Below are 15478 nucleotides of genomic sequence, written 5' to 3'. Positions count from 1 at the left end.
TAAAACATTATATTGTTTCTGTAGGAAAAAAAAGATATTGCACTTTTAAAAATGCATAAAAATTGAACCGAGTTCCCATTAACTCCACCAGTCTGTTATTTAAAATCAAACTCAAAACGAAAAATGTTTCCCTAGTTGTGTTTTACTATGTTTACTGCATTCTCCATCAGGATTATCCTCGGAACATTCTTCCTTAGCAAATTCCTTACAGTTCTGCCATCAGACGTTTGAAACACAGCATGAGCTATCCGAGATGCACACAGCTGGGAGTCACGGCTCTGTCCACAGGTTCAGGATTTCATTGTACAAATGGGAACTACAATGACCAGAATGACCGTACAAGCTGCCGCTGCTATCAGAGCAGCTATCTTGCAAACCTTTGCTCTTCTGAACTCGGCTTCTTTGCGTTTTAATAAGGAATCATAGCCAGGAGTATAAATGTCTTCCATCCAGTATTCCAAGTTGTTTGGGTTTAAAGATTCTTGAGTCTGAAAATTAAAAGGAAACAATTGTTAATTGTCTGGGATCTGTCATTAACAAAATAAATAAAGCAGATGTGCCTGAAGGCCTCCCAGCTGCATTTGGATCTGCTGGCAGGAGAAAGTGGGTTATTGCTGCTTCTCACATCCCTTCAACTACTGCTCCCAGTTCCATAAGGCTGATGAAAGTGGCAACAAAATACTGCAAAAAATAAACTCCTATAGCAGTGTAATTCTGCTGCAAAGCCCCTCAAGTACCTCTGATTCACCGGAAACTTTGTCATCTTGGATGGCATTTAAATAACAACTCTTTAATCTGCTAGACAGCAGAGATGTCAGCAACTACTGGCCTGTTACTGCTCTTTAAATTATTAAAGCCCAGCTGATGAGAAGGGTTCTTAACATATAGTCCTTGTGCATTATGTTTTATAAAGCTAACCTTAATTTTGCTACCATAGCTTGCTTTCAAGGGCACAGTTGCTCAGCCCCATCCATCACACATCACCAAAGGACAATTTGCAGATGCCCTCTGGAACAGGAATGCCTAGGACACCAGCCCTTCATTCCAGCATGGGAATACACAATCACAGGCAGCAGGCACTAAGCATCCCACAGAGTGGGGGCTGCAAGTTGGTTTCCATGAAATCCCCCAGGACAGTGATCCTCAGCTTTGACCTCTCCTTCCAGATTCATCTTCTGAAAGTCACCTGAATGCATAATGCTTTTAGGGGCAAAAGGAGAAAGGGAACAGGATACCTGGAATAAGATTTGGTACCACACATTACTCTGGACCATCTTCATAGACGAGACCATTTAACCCCAATGGCACAGTCTGTATCTCTACGGGAAGCAGTACCCTGCTTATTCCCAAAGTCGGAGTCTCTCTGGGTTCAGGATTTTATCATCTGAATAATTTACTTCTTTGGTTTTAATCTTTAGGGCTTTTTTTTTTTCCTTGGAATTTGTGAGCTCTTCAAGCTTCACATTTCCACCTTGCTTGTTTTTCTCCCTTCATCATTTCTGTTAGAGGGGGAAACCCAAACACTTGGTATTATAGCACTTACCAGCAGAAAGTAACAAAGCAGAAAGAACATACTGAAAAATGACAGCTTTTCCTCAGAGCTGTCTCCTGTTTCTGGGGCTCCAAAAGGCCATTTCTTTAAAAAATGAAAAAGATTACACATAAAAATGTTCCAGTGGGAATACCCAAACACACACCATTTCTGTGCTCGTAACAAACCTGATCTAAAGCTCATTGGACTCCGTACAAAGAAATTCCAGCTGACTTGAGAGGGATTTGGGTAAGCTTTTAATTGGCTAATTCAGATTGTGGCTACGAGCTACTGATTGAAACCTTGCTTTGCCTGCTAGCAGCATTTGCTTTTTATACAGAACTACTACAAGAAGTGATTTTGTAGCTACCGCAGAAATAGACAATTAAAATCGAGCAGCAGTTTTACGACCATTTAATGGAGATCCCTAGGATAGTGCTAGTATGCTGAAAAAGACCATCAGACAAGCCTGAGATTGCACCATTCAGGCTCCGAATGACCTATTCCAGTCTTTTGAAAAAAAAAACAAAAATACAGCAACTTCATCTCTCAATGCATCAGAAAACAGCCTGACAATGCTTCATCCCAGTGGATCATCATACACAGAGCAAGGCGATGAGATCTCACACAGACCCCACACATGGGACAAACTTGCCTGACTAGTTTTGCCTTTTCCTGAAGGAAAACCCAGCAGACTTGTCATGTTCCAGGAGAAATTTTAAATAAGCAGAGGTAGAAAACCCCCAAAGATACCCATGGTATCACAGAAAACTACAGTTTTGGACTTCTCTGACTTGGTATTGACCTTTTAACTACTTCAGAAGGAAGATGCATTATTAAAAAGGCCCATTACTGTTAATCAGCTTCCTTTCCCATTTCATTGCCAGATGTAGGAATGTTCATTAAAGCATAATGTATTTACTTTCAGTTCTAATAAACCTAATCACTGGGAAAAAAAAAAACCACTCATCAGTCTGCATCTATTTTTTAAGTTTGTCAGTAAGCTCTATTACGAAGTCTAGACATGGGCTTTGGAGAGTAAATGCAATTCTGACAGTCCTTTGGAGGGAGAGAATCAAACCAGTAAAGTTTTATAACCTTGATCCTAAAGATAAATGATGGCAATAAGCCGATTTCTCTGGTTTGCTCACAGTCGTGCGGAGCTGCTTACAGGGAATGTAATGGCCCTACGAGAAGCAGATGGAGAGCACTTCTCCCAGGGGAGCTTTGCTCCCAAATATCACCTCCCTTGTTGCTTCCACACAGCAGGTAAGGGATGCTTTGCAGAGGAACTTCTTTCAGCCTATTCCTACTCTAGCATACAGTCTGCAATGCCAGGAATAGGAATTTAGTAAGCCCTCTAAAGCTTTGAAGACCCAAAAAGCAGCAGGCAGCTGGGGCAAGATACAGCCTGGTCTCTGTGCTGCTTGGTTTCTCTCTGAGTACTTCTTTAGCCACAGCAAGGAGCAGGGGCTGGTGAGGATGGGGAAGTTTCCATGAGCCAAGCCAGGAGGTGAATTTGTCTCGCACAAATACCTGCACAAACACACACTGCACTAGAGCACCATGTGGATGATTATTTTAACGCCAAACCAGTCAACACGGAGTCCTGAGACATGGCATCAATCGTGAAGACTTGGGCTAACCAAGTTTTTCTCACAGTACCCTGATTCTCTCATAGGGCTTCATCTGACAGTCTGGAGCTGGGTTAGGTACCTTGGCACTGAGCCATCGAGAGCTGCTGTGGAGCAGCAAGTCCCACGCTCCCACACACCACGTTCCCTGGCAGAGAAGCTCTGGATACAAGCAGACTCCCTGCCTGAGTACGGCTGCACCACACAGATTGCTGATCAGAGAGCCCTGAGCTGCAGGTCAGTGTGTCCCAACTGCTGCCAAGCCTGTCTCCAGCTGAGGCAGCTTGCTCTGCTCTGAGGAATGCACACACATGCAAAGAGCCCAAAACGCCTGCAGTCAGCAGCAGTCCCCTGGCTGGTTCTTACCAGCTGAATAAATGCATATAACTGATACACAGCAATCTCTGCATCAGTGTGGATTTCATTATGTGATACATTTTGGGTTTCATAACCAAATACTGCAACTTTTGTTTGGTCTTTACACATTCTGGACACCATTCTTCATACTTTCCCTTTAAATTTGTGCTCAGATACCTTCCTTCCTTAAAGATATCTTGTGTTTATCAGGCTAGACAGGATATCCATCATGGACAGTCAGTCCTGGGTCTGGGCATTCCATTATATATCAGGATTTTGATTTCAAATACACCACAGTTTGGGAAAATTTAAATCCAACATTTGAATTTGTCTCCCAGTAACTTTCTCTGCTCTGTTTGTTGCACATTTCCAAGCTGAACTAAAATGCAAACAAGACACACCATTAGCTGATCTGCTCTTCACATGACTCTGGTTTCCAGCAGCTACTTCAAAGCTGCAACGGTGATGTGTTTCAAAACCAGTCATGGTGTTGAACATCTTCTACAATTATTTCATGTCTCATGTTGCTAGCAAAATGGAAAAATCCCTAACACTTAAATTTTCTGTGAATAATTCAGACAGAACAAGGATAGAAGAGAAAGCAGCAATGCCAGCTCCTGCACCACTCTGCTTTACTGCAATTAGGGACCGGTTCATCTCTGCACCCCTTTGTCCCTCAACTCTAGAGCCACTAACATCATGATGGCTTAGCAGACATTTCTCCATTGCAGAATAAGCTGGGAGCATCAACCTGTCAAGAATCACCATTCAGCAATGAAACACCCACATTCTTCTTTGTCCCTGGCCAGGATGGATAGGGATGAGTAAGATTAGAGGCTCAACACTGCATAGCTCTTTCCTGAGCTATCCAAATCCCTTCTTAAAGGCATATTCTGGCTACATTCATTCACAATCAAGTCATTCAAATTAAACAAATAGGACTCACTTGTAGATCCAATGCTGCAATCTTGCCTTTATCCCCCGAATTCCTCGTGTATTCCTCTATGGTCCATGACGGCTGTGCACGTTTCACTTCAGCCAGCTCTGTCAACCTCATGTCTGTGTAGAGTGGGTTGCTTTTCATGTGTGACTTGAGTGACGCAGGGTAGGGATGAGGGCTAAAGACTTGTTCAATCAAGAAAGCATCTTTTGGTTGTTTAGAGAGTCTATGTGGCTGTGGGATTTCGTATTGCCTGTCTGCCTGCAGTAGGGTTCAAAAGAATTTGAGAGAAGAAACAGGACTATGAGGGGGTTAAACACAAAGCACAGAGGTATCCCTTTCAGAATCACCATAAGATAAAGTATTGGCTAGGAAGAAGGTTTTGGATGGCCTTAATCCATTTGCCCACTTCGTCTCACAACCGAAGAGGTATTTTACAGACACAAATCCATGTTCACCATAACATGAACACCAAGCTGATGCAATAAAGAAAAATTAGGGTTTGTATTGTTTACAGATTATAAAACTATTCTGAAATGGTCCTGACCCCCAGAGAAGCCCAGCTGATCTGGAAAAGCTGAGACCCATGCAGATTCTAGATTCCTGTTAGGATATCAAATCTTAATATGAATAAGTCTTGAGTGAAGCCCCCAGATAGTACCTCCTTGACACCACACCATCCATGGTACCAGTTCAGGGTCAGCTATGGTCTACTGCAGGAGCAAGGAAGGGACTTTCAAAGTCAGAGTTTCATGCTGAGCAGATCAATGTACAGAAAAGCCAAGTTTGGGGGTTTTCTGCACATTTTTTTAGGGTAACCTTCTTCCCCTTCTTCATAACCCATGGCTTATGCTTTCTTGTTCACCCAACTGCACTTATTTCCACCGAGCCTCTTCCTCTCTTTTTCAACCCTTCTCTGCCTTCATTCTCCATTGTAAGGAGGCACAGCATGCCTATCACATGGTCCTTATCAGCAAGGTAGCTGAAGGATCCCCACCCCTCTCCAGTGTCCATGGAATAGAAACAGCCACCCACAGCATGCACAGTATTGACTGAGCAGCAACCAGACCCCAGCACAAAGACAGCAGTGGGCAGCTGCTGGGAGCTATGGGCAGTTTTTCTGGCTAATCAAAACAAGACCACAGTTATGCTGCATTTCCACAATGAGAGGTTTAAGACTTGCTTAAATGACCGTGAAAGTCACAACATAGCTACAGTTAGCATCTCACCGTACATATGCAAGGATTCTTTTCTTGAGGGATTTGAATCCATGAATCTATTTTGTTGCCTTTTAAATATGCACATATTTCTCGGATAAAAGCCATCACAATGTAACTGCAAAACATCCCTTCTAAAATAACCACTAGAGAATTGCAATTTTCCCCACACCCTTTTCACCAAATTGATTACCCAGCATCTTTGTATTGCCACTGATGAGGAAGAATACCATCATCTTCCAAAGATGTCAACCAAATTATTCCCCTTCCCTTTCCAAAAGGGCAAAGCTTTTAAAAAACAACTTGACCATATTGCAGCTGCCAAGCGAGAACATATAGGTGCAAAATCACTCAATTAAGGTAACAATGAAGACAGGCATAATATGGCAGGGCAAAGTATCGTCATAACCTAAGGCTTGTGATGACTATGGAAGACATTCATAACTAAATTATTTTTAAGTGCTTATTACGTGAGTTAAAGTTTAAATTACCTCTTTAGATTTCCTGTGCCAGTCCTTATTTTCTCCTCCATCTCTCTCTTTCCTCTCCTCTTCCGTAATGCCAACTTGGTTGGTGTAAGTAATAGCTCTCCAGTCTCGGGGAGAGTTTGAAATACTTGCTATTTTGGATTCCGTTGCGCTGTTTTCCTCTGTTAATGATCTGGATGACCTCCTAGTAAATAAACTTTTTTTTAAGGCTTTTACTCGAAGACTCTCGCTATTACTTCCACTGGCATCTGAGCAGCACCATTCTGGATTATTCTCCAGTTTGCCTCCATGAGGAGTATTGTGGCACTGAAATATCTGCGGGGAGTTACTCTCATCCGACGCAGCCTCACTTGTCAAAGAATTGAGATCTATTTGCACACTGACCTTCTCCGGCTGCTGGATTTTTTGATCCAACTTGCTTAGTTTTCCCAGGACTTGGGAGATTTCATCTCGGACACCTGAGAGAGATTCCAGTTTCTTCTCTATTTCACCAATCCTCAGCACTAGTTTGCAGACGCTCGTTTTTAGTTCATCATCTGTGTTACTGATGTCTGCCCGGGCCACTTTATCCAGCTTGTTACAGGCACTCCCATTGGAGATCTTTGTCAAATTGTGCTCAGGTGAACTCTCACAGTCTGATTTGTGCACCTGGGACAAGGAACCGGTGCTGTTGTAGCATGAAGACTGCATCACTCCTGTGGACCCGCTGATACTCATGTCATCCAAAAACCGGAAAATGTCACTGATATCATCACTCACGATTTCAGAGTCGTCATCTGAGTGCTTCAGAGAGTGCCGCTCTCCGTACTTGGCTTGGCCTGCTGCACACAAGTCCTTGCACTTCTTGTGGTCCAGAACTTGCTGCTCTGTCTGTGTCCCAACACTTGTGGTCCTGTCAATGCTCAAGATCTGAACAGAAGTACAGTTAATGCTTTTATCCTTAAACTTTTTGACTGGCTCATGTTTCTCCACATCTAGAATAGAAGGGATTTCCTTGGGTTTATGCCCATTTGGTTTCACGGCATAGTTTGCCTGCATAATTGGTTGTGAATCCTTCGCATTTAGGTAGGACTGATGCCTGTCAGCCGAAGGAAAGTTTGGAGATGGGTTGTTTGAACTCTGGTATCGCAGCTTCTCTTCAGACTGCTTCCTATTAAAAAATGATCTTTCAAAGTCGGGTACCTCCTCAGTATTTAAACTCCAGCTTTTAGCTGGCCAGGCAGTTTGCTTGGCTGGCTTTCCAGTCCACTTTTTGGTCTCCTGGGGCCCGAGAATAGTAGTTGGGCCAAAATACGTTGAAGCTTGAAGATCATCTAAGCTTTCATGCTTCACTCGTCTTTTGTCTGGTATAGGAGAATAAACTGGATTCAAGTACTGGCTGCTGTATGGCATTTCAAAGCTGTGGTTGAAGAAAGTCTGCTTAGAGCTTTCTTTCCTGTTCTTAGGCTCTCTGTGTCCATCTTCTGGCTTTTTGCTGGGCGGTATTAAGCTGGGAGATATTGTAATCAGATTATGAAAATCTTCTTTGAATATATTTCTTTTCTGGACACATGTCTGCATCACAAATGGCTCATCATTTGAAATGAAAGTTTCTTTTATGCCTGGATGTATAGGCAAGGAGTCCTGGTCTGATTCATTTTCAATGTTCATGGGGAAGTACGTACTCTGCATCTCGCATGGTGGAGATGTGGCAATGGAGTAGGACGCCAATGCCTGCAGCCTATCCAGAGAGGCAGCCCGGCCCTTCATGTCCTTATTAACACCAAGTAAAAAGTTGGGTTCCGATGAGGGAACAAACTGCTGACAGTCTTTGCAGTCCATCTTTCTGCATTTTGAGGACCTTCTGACTGGAAAACCCCGGTTGAACTCCTGGTCATTCAGTTCACAGTTGGGCACGCAGTCTGCCACATTGCAGATTTCTGTGTCAGATCTACAGGACTCGAAGGACTCTTTCTTCTTCACTTTCTGCCTTGCAACTGGAAGCTTCTCCTTGGCCACTCCCCCATTCATTTGTATGAGGTTGAATATTGTTACTATATCTGCTGCAACCATGATTTTCTTTGATTGCTGATTGTTTACAGTGCATCTCATTTTGTCTTTGAACAAAGTCGCTGGGAAATTAGGATCCAGGCAAGCAGTGTAAAACAGCACACTTCTGAGCTTGGCCAACTGGGATAAATCAAACCTCGCACACAGGGACTTGCAGAGGTCCTGGTAAGAAACAGTATTCTGCTTCGTGTCCAGCTCCTCCAAGATCTTCATGAGGAAGAGTGAGGATTCTTGATTGGACTCCATGGTTTAAGCGTATTTTGCTGTTTAGCCTGGAAACTGTGCTCCACTTCTATAGCAACACACAATAGCAAAACAAAAAAGATTGTAAGTCACCCACAGATAAGATTCAGGACCTTGTAATTCAGCCCAGATGGGACTTGACTCTCTAGCCATGTAGTCGAAGGTTTGCTTGTATAACCCATCCTCGTGGTTCTGAACTCCAGGCTGTAATCCTAGCACTGGTGGATTTAATACTTAAATGGAATCAGGATTTCATCCAAGGAGGCTCGTTTATGTCAGTGTCTTCTAAAGCAAGGAAGTGAATAAACAGCAGAAGCTTTGGAGGGGCTGAACTAATGGCAGATATACAATATATACAATCCCAGCCTGCTTCCTGTGGGGCTTTCACGGAATTCCTTACCAACTTCTGAGAGGTTGAAAGAACAGACACATCAAATTGTTTGACAATAATTCTAGCCCTAGCCTAACCAGAGATGATCTACCACACCATGACACCCCCAGCTGTTTTCATACCTGACTGCAGATGGCTCTCAGAAAGATTTACGGACAGTAAACTTCTGATGTGGTTTTAGAAGTTACCTGAACACATAATTACCATCGTGCTTATTTCAAAACATTATTTTCACCTCTACTCCGGATACTATGGGGCTTTTCCCAGAAATACCTTTTCCTAAGTTTATGACTAAGGAATGGAAAAGCTGCCTGGTCTCATGAAAAATATCTATGTGAGCCCCATTTCAGCTGAAAAGTGCAAAATTTAGATAAGAGAAGAAAGAGTTAAACACAAAAAATCCCACTGAACCTTGAAACCAATCCAGCAGATGCTAGAGGGCTGCCTGCCAATCAGGGTGGATTTGAAAACTGAGCAATATCAAGGACAGAGAACATCCTCTTCAGTGATGTGCTCCCAGAGAAACCCAGGGAGTGCAGCTTCATTCACCAGCCTGAAATGATAGGGCAGAGGTGGAGAGCAAAGGCTGAGCATTTATGTGGATAACAAGAATAGCCTGAACGAGCACTGCTAGCGCTAGCAAACATCTTGGGAAGGATATAAACCCCTGCCCTTTCAGATTTCAAACCAACCTCTAACTATTATGGATTAGGAAAGGACATTGATGGGAGGCAGATTATTTTTCATCTGCCTACTATGAATATCCTTGTCAGTGTCTCTGCTGTTGGCTACTAGGAGAGGCAGAGCACGCAATGATGCAGTCTGCCAATTCCTATGTTTGGTCACTTTGTTATTCCTACAGATAGGAACGACAAAAGTATTTTCATTTCCCAAAAAAGGTATGGTACCTTTCCCCATTCACTCCCACCCTTAGATGACCCCTGAACTAATATCTCCATCCACCCAAATGGCAAAGCATATTAAGTCAGGCTTGCAAGGCTTCTTATCACTCATTTCAAGTCACCTCCCAGCCAAAAACCTCAGTACTCCTGAGCACCACTCCAGGAATACAGGGCTCCCATTCTTGCAACCTTTCATCTTGCCATGACACTGCACACTGGTGATCACACAGCGTCAAAAGCCAGCATAAATAGGTTATGTGGCAAAAGTCACAGTAGCATCTTCCAGAGGGAAAAAAGAAAACCACCAGGTTGCCCACGTGAATATGAAACAAGTCTCCATACAGACTTGGCTGTTTAAGTAGCATCTTTCTACTGTCTTATGATCAGAACTTGAGCAGCAGCAATGTGAAGGTATTTCTGTGATTGTAAACACAGCTCTCAGAAACCAATGGCTACAGGGATTTTCCAACACCTCTGCTGCAGGTGTGTTTGCTTTTAAAGCTCCTGTATTACGCGTAGCAGCCCAACTCGTCTGTTCACTGACAAAGAGCAAAAACGTGAAATTGCTCAGAGCTCGGCTCAGACAGTAATGCTAAAAGCTGCAGAAGGATGTTTGTATCCCTTTTCTCTTTATCAGCAGTCTGTGCTCAGAGGCACAGGCTTTTTAACAGCCTGCCTTTATATTTCTCTGGCATGTCACCATTAGACAATGAAGCTCCCAAGCTAGAACTAAACCAAACTACCTGCCACCAGAGCCACCGAGCACTCCCAGAGTAAACTTCACATGTGGGGCTTAGAGACTTTCCCAGCTGCCAGGGGCTGGCATTCCAAGTCAGTTTTCTGCATGTTATAAGCCTGCCATTTGGGGAAAGAGTGGAAATCTGTCTTTTTGTCACCTCCAGGCTCAATACCAGCAACACCAACTGTCTCCTCCCATTTGTAACTTCACAGAGCTTCTTGCAAAACCCTCACCTGGATATGCATTTTCTCACACAGTACACTGCCTGCACTGGCCTGCCAGTGCCCTGCTTTCTCCCCACTCACACTCCTGCTAAAATACATAAGAGAACACCTTGCAATAACATAGTTCTTAAAACTGTAAACCTATTTTGTTCCCTATCTTTCTGCCTTTGAGCTCTCATCCCAGTAAGGATATCCTAGGTACAGTTTCTAGAGTTTTATTCGTTTTGCAACAGCCCATTCTTAGCATATCACTCCCATCAGAGGTTTTAACTTCAAATTATGTTTCTAAACCCTATGAATCTAGTAAAACCTAGGTGGAAGCCCTGCACACCTCCAAATCTCACACTGCTTTTATTTAGCACCATCAAGGAGCCTTGGCTTGGGGACTCCAATCCATACCCAAGCAGTAAGGCAGCTACACTGAAGCACGGATCCCAAGCAGAAAAGGTCTGCTTGACCTAGTCTAGCTCCATCTAGGATCCTGTACCCCAGAACCAAGTCTGGGGGGTGATGGTCAGCTGTAAAACAGTGAGAGGACAGGGAAGTGACAGAGGGATTAAGGCAAGGGTGACCAGGAGAGAGCTGAGTTTGCTGAAGTGGGAATTGGGGCAGTTCTCTCAACTGAGGCTCAGCTATGAGACATGGGATTTGGAAAAGGCAAGTTGCAAAATCAGATGTGCGTCTTGAGGAACAGCTAGCTGGAATAATTTCCTCTTGGCTGTTCACTAACAGCTTTCTGGTGTGAGTGCACATTAGGTGCGAAAGGTACCTTTGGGCTTCAGCCTAGGCATGGAAATGTATTCCCTCATGCCAGAGCATTGGAAATGTTGCTAGTGGAGCACACAAAAGATTCAGACTGTGAAGAATAAGATGTATTACCCTATAAGAATAATATATAAGAGCCTTGAAATCTTGTTTTCTAGGTCAGGAATGAAAAACCTAGTGCCAAGGTTTTTAGTGGCGTATTAAGCTCCTCTGCCTCTTGTCAAGCCTCCTAACAGCTTGCGACAGAGACAGGTGACTCTTGGCAAGTCACACCGGGAGATGCCGCATCCCAGGTGCCAAGCATTTGGCCGAGCACCATCTCAGCTGTTATAGCGACATTCATTCATTATCTCTCAGAGTAGGACCAGAATAGACCTGGACGTGGCACATAAATGCAAAGCTCCATAGAGAAAAGAGTACAGGAAGGCCTTTTAAAGAGGGTATAGCGTCATGAATCAGTCAAAAGCAGCAAATCAAATGAAATGACCCACAGCAAGAGTAGCAGCACGGAGCCTCCTCAGATGGCCTCAATTCCACTGACATCCTCGTGCCTTACCTTCACTACTAGCATCCACATGCATCCTCCAAACCACCCCCAAACTGACTTAGGTCTCCAAAGACATGGAGCTAACCAGACACAAGGACAGGATCTAGCTTAGTTATCTTCAACAAGACAGTCTCTGACCAAAGGAGCCACTTAACATTTCATCTTTAATGATTTTGTTATATTAACACTGGGAGGGTTGCTTTGACTCAGCTCCCTAAGACTTGACATTTGCTGCTCTAACAGCACAATTATATCCCAGCATGGACTCGTACAGCATCATATTGCATGGCTAGTCGATGGGGTCTGACTCTCCTTGCACGCAGATGAGCTCCAGGCTTACCACAAATCAATGTCTTCTTGCCCTGCACCAAGAGCAATGAACTGAGCTCTCATCTTACCATTATCTCAGCCTCTGGAGAACAAGAATATTACAATTACAACCTCCATCCCTAGTGGTGCTTCCTGCTGCACAAAGGGAATCTACTGTTCTATTTTCTGGTGTCCTTAGGAATCAAGCATCCATAAGACCTCTCCCCTGTGGCTCTCCAGACCAAGGGAACCTGTGCACTCTTTCATGCAGCTTGGTTCCCCACAGGAAAAGCAAAATGTGATTTCCCTCCTCACCACCTCCCCAGTCAGCATCAGGGCAGGGGGTCCCCTCACCTCCTGACTATTCACCATGCAGGAATTCATATTAGTAGTGGTTCTCAGTTGCTCTGGCTGCTTTCCCCCATGGAACCCTCAAACCCTGCCCCATTGGGGGCAGCGCACATCGGGGCAGACAAATCCCAGCACAAGATTCAAGAGAAAAGTCCCACCACCCGACTTCCCTGAGCAGCTGTGGAGTGCCAAGGTACTTTTCACAAGCCTGAACCGTGGCCACTAACAGAGAGACTACATTATCTCCCTGTTATTTCCTCCTTCATTTCCTTCCCTGTTCTTTGTGCTTCTGACATTTCCCAATATCCACAGCAGGTGCAGCTAATACACAGCCGCGGTTGCTGGAGCCATCATTTCCCCTCTCCCTTTGATTTGCCAGCCGAGAGGGAAAGAGCATCCTTGTTTTGCTTCCCCCCACAGTGACTAACGGGCCACCCTATAACAGCATTACGGCGACGCCAGGCAGAGCAAGCGATCCTCACATAAATTCCCCCAGAAAGAGCCAGCTACTTCAGTGCAGGAAAACACTAATATAGAGCCTGTGATATGCTGTTTTACTATTAACTTGAACTCATAAGTCTTTCAGCCTGTCTCCCCAAAGACAGACACTATAAAACAAAACAGGCAACGCACGCCTCGCGTGAAACATGTAACCCATTGGGATGGAATTCAGTTTTTGCTTTTCCCCATACTCACAAATCCATTTCTCTGTCAAAACATTAAGAAACCTGTGATGAACAAACAGGCATCTCAAGCTCTGTCTGGCTTCCTACACACACACGCACCGGAGCCGGCATTTGGGGAAACACTGCCTATTTCCGCACACCTTATTCCTCCTCCTCCCCTGCCTTCTGCTGCTCCTTAGAAAGAAAACTAAAAAGCGCACTTTGGAGCCTTGCCCACGCAGTGGCCATTACTTCTCTCCACCTTTTATTGGAGAGACACTCCTCTGAACAGCCCGACACCAGCCGTCTCCTCCGGACCGCTCCCTCCTCTGTGCGGAGCCGGGTGGGCTCCGCTCCCCAGCGCAGGTAGGAAACGGGTGCTGGCTCCCAGCCTCGCTGATGTGGTTCTTATTTACCCCTCCAGAGCCGAAGGGGATGAACGCCTGCAGCCTGGCTGCTTACAGGGCTTGTGCACCCGCTCTCGCCCGCAGCTCGCTGCTGTTCTGCTCAGGAACAGCACTCTCCGAGCATCCCACCGCTAACCTCATCCGCTGATCACCAGGGGGCTCAGTGGGGACGAGCACTGGAGGAAGTTGCTATTTTCTGGCTCTTATCTTGTGGGAACAAGGCTTGGAAAAACCACGCTTTACAATCTCAGCTTCCCCCCACTACAGAATTCAGCAGTTTTTAAAGGCTCCTAATGCATAAATTAAAGGGAAACTTGTGGATAGAAGCAGCGAACCCCCACAGATGTGTCAGGGCTCAAGTCAAACAAGGATTGCCATAGATTTTTCTTGCACAACATTAGGCTAATTATTTGCATTGTTCAGTTATGCAATCCAGGATCTATATAATCTGGAAAAGTGCAAACAATCATTCTAAACCTGCAATAAATCACTTGAATTATTACTGCATCATATGCTCTTGGTTATTCTTTGCCAACTACCGGCCCATGCAAACACACACAAATTCCATCCTCTCAATACGTTATCAGAGCACATCTAAGTCACGCTTTTCCTCCAAATTTTCTGAACAAGGAGACACCACTGCAAACACCAACAGATAGACACGAAAAGGTCTAATGGAGTTAAGTGTGAGCAATTTATTCCATCTATGGGCAAACCTACAACCACCTCACTGCCACCCCGGACCTGACTCTGCACTGACTGGTTTCCTCACGCTAGCGGGTCCGGTTTCCCTCGTCCCCATCGTTGGTGCTTCCCATCCCTCCAGGCTCCCTGGTTAGGGTTTGGGGGCGCAGACCGGGGGTCACCCATATCCCCCCCTCCAGCTGCTAGGGGACAGACCCAGCCGTGCGGGACTGAAGTGGAGCTGCCAAGACACAGATGGAGTTCCAGGATTTTGGAGTCCTCCCTTTCCTGGGGAGCCAGACAAAGAACAGGGACCTCGGGGAGCCCGGCAGGGTCCGCAGGGTCTGGGGGGGGTCTTATCTGCGCTTACTCCCCCTATCCCCGACCCGGCGGAGGGAGCCGGTGCTGAAGCCCCCATCCCGCACCCCATTGCATCCCTGGGGCTGGGGAGCGGAGGGCGGTTGTCCTCAGCACCCCTTTCCGCCAGCGCACCCCTTTCCGCCAGCGCACCCCCGTGCCCCCCTCCCTGTACCTGGGGCTCACCTGGGGGTTCCGCCTGCCTCTTGCCTGGGGAGCGCGGCCGTCACGGCTGGCTCTGCCTCTGCAGCAGCCGCTGCCCAGAGCGGAGGAAGAGGAGGAGGATGAAGAGCCCGAGCCTGGAGCCCCAGCAGGATGCCATAGCGCCGGGCTGCGCTGACAAAGGCGGCAGCAGGTTGGCATGGGAGGAGGGAGAGACGGAAAGGAGGAGGGAGGGGGCTGCTCAGGCCGAGCCTCCCTGCACCGCCCCCGGGCCCGCAGCCGCCGGGGGGGCTGCCCCGGCCGGCCCCAAGCGCTGCGGCAGCGGGGCCCGCAGCGGCGGTGCGCGGCGGGGAGCCGGGACCCGTGCTCCGGCCCTTTACGTTATCATTGTTATTATCTTTATCATTAGTGCAAGTACCGGCCGCTGTCGCAGCCTTTAAGCTGGGGGGGGGGAGGGCGGGGTGGCTCGGCGTCCCGGCAGCAACGAGCCCCGGACCCCCCCCCCCCCCCCCCAGG

The 15478-nt window shown here is 46.1% G+C and overlaps 1 protein-coding gene across 3 annotated transcripts; it reads right to left on the bottom strand.

Moving 5' to 3' along the window:
• Nucleotides 1–118: 118 nt before the first annotated feature.
• MINAR1 (membrane integral NOTCH2 associated receptor 1) lies at nt 119–15176 on the bottom strand. Of its 3 annotated transcripts, XM_057425484.1 has the most exons (5): nt 14987–15176; nt 9262–9403; nt 6171–8508; nt 4469–4723; nt 119–488 (listed from the first exon to the last, which is right to left on the bottom strand). In XM_057425484.1, exons 3-5 carry the CDS (start codon nt 8460–8462, stop codon nt 291–293), a joined length of 2745 nt encoding a protein of 914 aa, XP_057281467.1. In that variant the 5' UTR covers nt 8463–8508; nt 9262–9403; nt 14987–15176; the 3' UTR covers nt 119–290. The 3 variants fall into 3 exon arrangements, with proteins under 3 accessions (XP_057281467.1, XP_057281539.1, XP_057281610.1); XM_057425556.1 differs by lacking the exon at nt 9262–9403; XM_057425627.1 differs by lacking the exon at nt 119–488 and having other exon boundaries at nt 4550–4763.
• Nucleotides 15177–15478: the final 302 nt, after the last annotated feature.

This window comes from Pezoporus wallicus, unplaced genomic scaffold (genome assembly GCF_028554395.1).
Source record: "Pezoporus wallicus isolate ANWC-B61680 ecotype Strahan unplaced genomic scaffold, APGP_CSIRO_Pwel_v1 contig_3952, whole genome shotgun sequence".
In the NCBI taxonomy this organism is placed as follows: Eukaryota; Metazoa; Chordata; class Aves; order Psittaciformes; family Psittacidae; genus Pezoporus; species Pezoporus wallicus.
The sequence above is the reverse complement of the archived record's forward strand: the minus strand, read 5'-3'. Positions and strand labels throughout refer to the sequence as shown.